This window comes from Quercus suber, unplaced genomic scaffold, assembly GCF_002906115.3.
Source record: "Quercus suber isolate HL8 unplaced genomic scaffold, Cork oak 2.0 scaffold_244, whole genome shotgun sequence".
In the NCBI taxonomy this organism is placed as follows: domain Eukaryota; kingdom Viridiplantae; phylum Streptophyta; class Magnoliopsida; order Fagales; family Fagaceae; genus Quercus; species Quercus suber.
Genome location: NW_027069701.1, coordinates 611,917 through 619,280, shown reverse-complemented (window position 1 = coordinate 619,280; position 7,364 = coordinate 611,917). Strand labels below are relative to the sequence as shown.

The window sequence follows — 7,364 nt, the reverse complement described above, 5'->3', positions numbered from 1 at the left end:
CGGGGCCCAAACCCGCCCAGCAGGGCCCCACAGGCCCTGTTTAGCCACTTGGGCCCAAATCTAGCCCAACCAAAAAAAAAAATTTAAGCCCATTAAAATTTTTTGCCTAAATTCCAACCCATTCAAGCCCAAATCTAGATTTTTTGCCTAGATTTTTTGAAGCCCATTATATGGCAGCCAAATCAATCCAAATTATAGATTAATCATAAATCAATAAATCACCTGTTAATTATACATCTATAAATCAATAAATCATAACTAAAATCACTAGCTAAACATGAAAATAAAATATATCCATGAAGTCCAAGAAATAAGTATCACAAGTCCAACAAGTTCAAGAAATTTAAAAGCTACAAAATAAATCCCACAAGTCTAAGAAATTAAAAAGACTAAGAAATTACAAAATGTCTTATCCTCCACAAACCAACAAATTAAAAAGGCTAAGAAATTACAAAAGGCTAAAAAGGCTTAGAATAATTACAAACCAACAAATTAATCCAACAAGTCTAATAAATTAAAAATGCTACTAAATTAATACAAAAAATATCTAATCTTCCACAATTGTGACACAACTCCCATCCTCTTCATTAGGCTCTCCATCATCAAGAATTGATTGAAGTGTACAATCTCCAGACATAGTTGTAAAACTTACAACAACAATGAATTAAAAAATTGAATAAACTTCATCAAATTGTAACTAACAAATATAAAAATACAATTTTGATTTTATAAATAGAAATTAGACAATTGCTAACCGTTGATTTCACTTCATAACCAATTCTAAGCACACATCATTACCTCTATAGTCTTGGGATGTAACCTACTATGGTGTGGACTTAAAAGTCTCCCACTAGTGTTAAAAACAAATTTTGAAGCAACAGTTGTGACAAGAATGACTAAAATATCTCTTACAATCCTTTGTAAAGTAGGATACTTGAGACCATTACTTTTCCACCATGCCAAAATATCAAAATCTTCACTCCTCTTCAACACTCCCCCATCAATAAAATGATCAAATTCCATTCTAGCATTCCCATGTTTCTTTGAACTACTTAAACTATTGTTCACAAACAAATCAAAAGATGACATTACCCCACTCAACCTAAACTTCATTTGTGCCACAGGGCTTGAAGTACTTGCAGGAATGTGAGAACTTCCTTCATTATCTACAGGGGACTCATCTATATCTCCATACTCATCAAGCAAATCATAACAAAGATTCTTAATTTTTTCAATCTCCAAATTAGAATTATCACCATTAAATGTTAGAATAATAAAACTCTAACAACTTCATCTTATATCTTGGATCTAAGATAGCAACAACAGCCATAACAACACTAACATTAGCCCAATAAGAATTAAATTTAGCAAGCATGCTTTCTGCCCTCGTACTTATCATCTCATTTGAAGACAAACTCCATTCATTCAATGCAATTTTCAACTCACACACCAAAGTAAAATACATATTAGTTGTAGGGTACTTAAGACCAGAGAAAAACTCAATCACACTATCAAACAACTCTAACCTCCCACAAATATCTTTGGCTAACTCCCAATCATAATCATATGGCAAACAAGTATAAGATATTTCATGTTTAGCCAAATGCAGGAAAACATCTTTATAAATCAATGCAGTAGAAAGCATTAAGTAAGTTGAATTCCAACGAGACTTACAATCTAAGACTAACTCTTTGGTGCATTAAACACACAATTGATATGCATTTTCTTCAAATTTCTGCCTCCTTTTTTATGATCCAGTCCAATAAATCACACTATCCCGAATCCTTTTAATACCATCACCAATAAGAGACAATCCATCTTGAACAATCAAATTCAAAATATGTGCAACACACCTCATATGCAAAATAGACCCACCCAAAATAAGAGAACTAGTATCAAGCTTATTCAAGAGAAGTCTTATCATGGCATCATTAGTGCTACAATTATCAACAGTTATTATGGACAACTTCCTATCAATGTTCCACTCAAAAAAACAATCAACAAGAACTTCAGCAAGGACATCTCTCGTGTGTGGACAAGGAACATAAACAAACCTAGAAAAATAATATGAATAATTATAACATAACTCAATAAACATTCAATTTAACATAAAGTCTTTAACATTCTATTTATAGATAAAAAATTACCTTAAAACCCGGCTTTGCAGCGTCCAAGTATGATCAATAAAATGAGCGGTAATAACCATAAACCCTCTCTTTTTGTTACTTGAAGTCCACATATCAGTTGTAATTGGCATCCTACTTCCATTCTTGTCCGTCATCTTCAAAGCTTTCTCCCTCTCATTATCATAGATTTTAAGAATGTCACTCTTCAAAGTATTTCTTGAGACAAGTTTAAACATAGGTTGAAGAGAAGCCACAAATTCTTTAAATCCAATGTGGTCAACTATTGAAAGGGGGTATTCATGTAGGATGACCATACGAGAAAGCTTATTCCTCACTTTGACTTGATCAAATTGGTAAGCATTTAAATTCATAGTTCCATCCACCTTATTTTGTTGTTTAATTAAGACTTGTTGTCGCATATCTCTTATATCTTTGAACTTCAACCGAGGACATCTTGCTAAATGATTACGCAAATGGGTTGTATCTTGGCTAGAATCACCCAAGTAAAGTTTGCTACAATGATGGCATTGGGCTTTAACTTTTCCATCAACTTTCTTTCTTGTAAAATGATCTCAAACATCTGAGGTAGTATTTCTTTTTTACTTGTATCCAAGTCCTCATTTGTAGGCTCTCACTCTCCCTCTTCCTCTGTCCCTTCTTGTTCTTCGACCTCTAAGTTTTCTTCCACTAAGTCCACCACCAGGGATTTCGGACTGCTAATTGGTTCAAAAGTTTGGGAGGTAGAATCAAAACAAATATTCACAAATTTATTATTACACATACTCATTGATTAATAGGCACAAATTCATAATTACATAGATTCACAAATTTTATCAACCTAATCATAATTAAACATGATTAATTACAAATTCAAACACTTACTCGTTATTTAATGTTGATGGTGATCCTGAGGGTGAGTTACCAGGCGACAATGGCGAAGGTGATCGTGAAAATGGCAAAGGAGACCGCATAGCTAGCAAGGGACAACGTCCGGTTCTCTAGGAAGAGCCACTTGGCGAGGAAGAACCAGATTTGTTTCTCAAGGGAGAGCCACTTGGTGAGGAAGAACCAGGTTTGTTTGTGTTTTTCATCTCCGCATTCCCAACAAACACAATAAACAATAAAAAATTTCTTCCATTAGCACAAAATGGTTAGCATAAATCAATTGTAAAGAAGTTTTGATAAAGCTCATCCTCCACTAAAATTTACTGTTCTACTTCTACTTCTATGTTCTACAAAATTTTAGACTCAACAGTCAGACATGTTTTCTTTTTGGCTTGATTGGATCGTCAACCACTCCTAAAGCTAAAAGTAAAAATAGGCCTAAGTTCAAAGTTCAAACCACAAAACTACTTTAAACCACTTTTTATTCTAGCACCAACTAGTTGTTATAGTAACATATTCTTTGGAAGATATCATTAGTTTTTTTTTTTTTTTTTTTTTTAAACAAAGAGTTTTATTAAAAGAACATATTATTAGTGACACCAAATACTGTGTTTGTCACATAAACTTCATGTGAGATCTTTGGTGTAGTAAGAGCGCACTTGATAATTTCACTATTTTCTAGATTTCTCAATGAAGTAAATCATGTTTCAATCACTACTTTTGTTAGTAAAAATATTTCTTATATGGAAACTAAATGCTGAATTAGACTTCCATTAGGCTCGTGAAAATGTTGTTCCATGAGGAGAATTAAAACAGGAATAGCTCTATTTAACTTCCCCTAAGCTTTGAACTTGACATTCTACTTAATCAGCTAGCTAGTTGGCTCGACTTGTTGCGCAAAAGAAAAGGTTATGTTAGATTACTAACGATTTGCTACTACACTTCAAGTGGACAATAAGTTTCAATTGTTTCATAATAATGTCAAGATTAGACTGAGAAAGAGAAATTTCCTAATACCAAAAAAAAAAAAAAAAAAAAGAAATTTCGAGAGAGAAAAACTGATCAAGGCGTAAGGGGCACTAAGGCGTGGCTGCGTGCTGAGGCATTGAGGCGTGATGAGGGGCTAACTGAGGTGAGGGGCTGAGGCATGAGTGGCTGAGGCGTGATGAGGGGCTAATGAGATGAGGGGCTAAGGCGTGAATTGAAATGGTAATGAGAGGCGACTGGGTTAGTGAGTAGTGACTTAGGGTTACATTAATATATATATATATATATATAAGGGGGCATATTTTAGTAATCTAACATAACCGGGTTTTATTCGGGTCGGATTTCAGGTTTTTTATAAAACCCGGACCCGCTTCGGATTTTTTTTTAAAAACCCATACCCGACCTTATTCTTTATCAGGCAAGGTAAAATCTAGCTCATTAGGGTCAGGCCGGGTCGAGTATCCGCAGGTCGGATCTAAATTGCCATCCCTACCTCAGAAGCAACCTCCACTCAACCTATCCACAGCCCTCCCAAAGACAAGATTGTAATAAAGAAGAAATAATTTCTAGTGTAGTTTTTTCTTTCAAAGTTTGTAATTAATGTGACATCTTTGTATCTAATCTGCCTCTTTCCAAGGCTTTGGTTAATGAAAATTATGAACATTTTCCTTATTTCCATGATTCTTACACAAGTGTTGATATAGTTTCTATCTTGTATAACACTTAGATAATATGGAAATTAGATACAATTTCATTCATATATACAAACAGTAAGACACCAATTCATGCCAGACTTCATCTAAATTTCTTTCTATTACTAAGTTAAAAGACCTGGATACAATAATCAAATCTAAAATAGATCATGGACATAATTTCAAAGGCTTTAAGCGATGCTTACAAGCATGCAGTTGATCATGTCACTTTAATGAAGACCCACATCACTTAGTAGGGCTGATCCCATTATACACTTAAATAACCAATAGGAAGTATTAACATATTCAATAGGATCCAAATATAATGTGGGTTCTGTTCGACACTTTTGTTAATGGTTTGAAATGTCAATTTACCCAAGGTATGTGATCCAAGGATTCAGACATGACCAAGGTTTTGTTTAATACTTAGAAAAGTAATAGGAAGTATTAATTTACCCAAAGCAAGTGATTCGAGGAACCAGGTATAGCTAAGGTTCTGTTTAATACTTAGAACAGTGATAGGAAGTATTAATTTACCCAAAGCATGGGGTCCGAGGAACCAGGTATAAGGTTCTGTTTAATACTTAGAACAATGATTAAAAGATATCAATTTACTCAATGTATGTGGTCTGAGGATCCAAGTATGACCAAGGTTCTGTTTGATACTTAGATAGATGTCAGGGAATATTAATTTACCCAAAGCATGTGGTCCGAGGAGCCAGGCATAGCTAAGGTTCTGTTTAGTACTTAGAACAATGATTAAAAGATATTAATTGATCCAAGGTATGTGGTCTAAGGATTCGGGCATGACCAAGGTTCTGTTTGATACTTAGATAGATGTCAAGGAGTATTAATTTACCTAAAATATGTGGTCTGAGGAGCCAGGTATAACTAAGGTTCTGTTTAATACTTAGGACAGTGATTAAAAGATATCAATTTACCCAAGATATGTGGTTCGTGGATCCAGTCATGACCAAGGTTCTGTTTGATACTTAGATAGATGTCAGGGAGTATTAATTTACCCAAAGTATGTGGTCCGAGGAGTCAGGTATAACTAAGGTTCTATTTAATAGTTAGAACAGTGATTAAAAGATATCAATTTACCCAAGGTATGTGGTCCAAAGATCCAGGCATGACTAAGGTTCTGTTTGATACTTAGATAGATGTCAGGGAGTATTAATTTACCCAAAACATATAGTCCGAGGAGCCAAGCATAGCTAAGATTCTATTTAACACTTAGAACAATGATTAAAAGATATCAATTTATCCAAGGTATGTGGTCCAAGGATCCAAACATGACCAAGGTTCTGTTTGATACTTAGATAGAATGCATGACACGTAATATAACAAACCCAAATACGGTGAAGAAAGTTTTCATTAATAGTAATACTTTCTTAGGTTATTTACATTCCAGGGGCGTGGTACAGCTTTTTCTTCTAGTTCTTCAAGACAATACGCACATATTTCAGCCACTGATGTGATACGATATGGCCCTTCCCAGTTGGGCCCCAATTTTTCCCATGCTGGGTTTTTAGCAATTTCTAAAACCTTTCTTAAGACCAAGTCTCCAAGTGCCAGTGGCCTTAGCTTTACGTTAGCATCATACCCTTGCTTGAGTTTCTGTTGATAATAAACCAATTGAACCATGGCATTTTCTCTTCGTTCTTCAATTAAGTCTAAACTCTTCTCAAATAACTCATCATTACTAATTGAAGTAAAAGAACTTGTTCTCAAAGTGGGGAATCCAGTCTTTAGAGGAATAACAGGCTCGGCCCCATAAGTCATTGAAAATGGCGTCACCCCGGTGGACCTACGGGGTGTAGTTCGGTATGTCCAAAGGACGTGTGGCAGTTCTTCCACCTATTTTTCCTTCACATCGTCCAGTCTCTTTTTAAATCCACTCATTATGACCTTGTTGACAGCTTCAGCCTATCCGTTCCCCTGTGGATATGCCGAGGTGGAATATCTATTTGTTATGCCCAGATCACAACAATACATCCTAAAGGCCTGGCTATCAAACTGCAATCTGTTGTCCGAGATGAGGGTACGAGGGATTCCAAACCGAGTGACAATATTCTTCCAAACAAACTTTTGGCATCCATATCTCTGATATTTGCCAATAGTTCAGCTTCAACCTACTTGGTGAAGTAATCCATGCCGACCAACAAATATTTTTTATTCCCTGCTGCTTTCGAAAAGGGACCTTCAATGTCCAATCCCCATTGAACAAAAGGCCAAGGGCTGAACAGTGGATTAAGGACTCTTCCAGGTTGATGAATGTTTGGTGCAAATCTTTGGCATTGGTCACACTTCTTCACATAGTCTTGTGCTTCTTTCTACATATTCGGCCACCAATAGCCTTATGTGAGGGCTCTGTGAGACTAAGATTTGCCCCCCGTGTGGCTTCCACAAATTCCTTCATGTAATTCTTCTAGGAGTAGCTCAACTACCTTTAGGTATATGCATAGCAGATATGGGCTAGAAAATGATCTCTTATACAACTTTTGGTCCTCGGACAGACAAAACTGAAGAGCCTTCCTCCGTACCTTGTCAGCCTCAGACTTATTCTTGAACAAGACATCTTCGTTAAGGAATAATACAATAGGATTCATTCAGCTAGGACCCACCTTTATTTGATGAACATGAACCACATTGCCCTTTACCTCAATAGGTT

General features: G+C 35.6%; 1 protein-coding gene across 1 annotated transcript; it reads right to left on the bottom strand.

The window, feature by feature from the left end:
- Positions 1 to 547: 547 nt before the first annotated feature.
- On the bottom strand, positions 548 to 2,545 carry LOC112037828 (zinc finger BED domain-containing protein DAYSLEEPER-like). Its single transcript, XM_024070659.2, has 5 exons — positions 2,148 to 2,545; positions 1,795 to 2,054; positions 1,343 to 1,617; positions 935 to 1,236; positions 548 to 647 (listed from the first exon to the last, which is right to left on the bottom strand). The coding sequence occupies exons 1-5, from the start codon at positions 2,543 to 2,545 to the stop codon at positions 548 to 550; spliced, it is 1,335 nt and encodes a 444-aa protein (XP_023926427.2).
- Positions 2,546 to 7,364: the final 4,819 nt, after the last annotated feature.

Excerpts from the sequence above, each read along its gene's own strand:
- LOC112037828 (XM_024070659.2), bottom strand. The coding sequence starts at position 2,545 with ATGCGACAACAAGTCTTAATTAAACAACAAAATAAGGTGGATGGAACT. Across the intron at positions 2,055-2,147 it reads CTGCAAAGCCGGGTTTTAAG|GTTTGTTTATGTTCCTTGTC; the intron begins GTAATTTTTTAT and ends TTATTTTTCTAG. Across the intron at positions 648-934 it reads TGGAAAAGTAATGGTCTCAA|TTTTACAACTATGTCTGGAG; the intron begins GTATCCTACTTT and ends TGTTGTTGTAAG.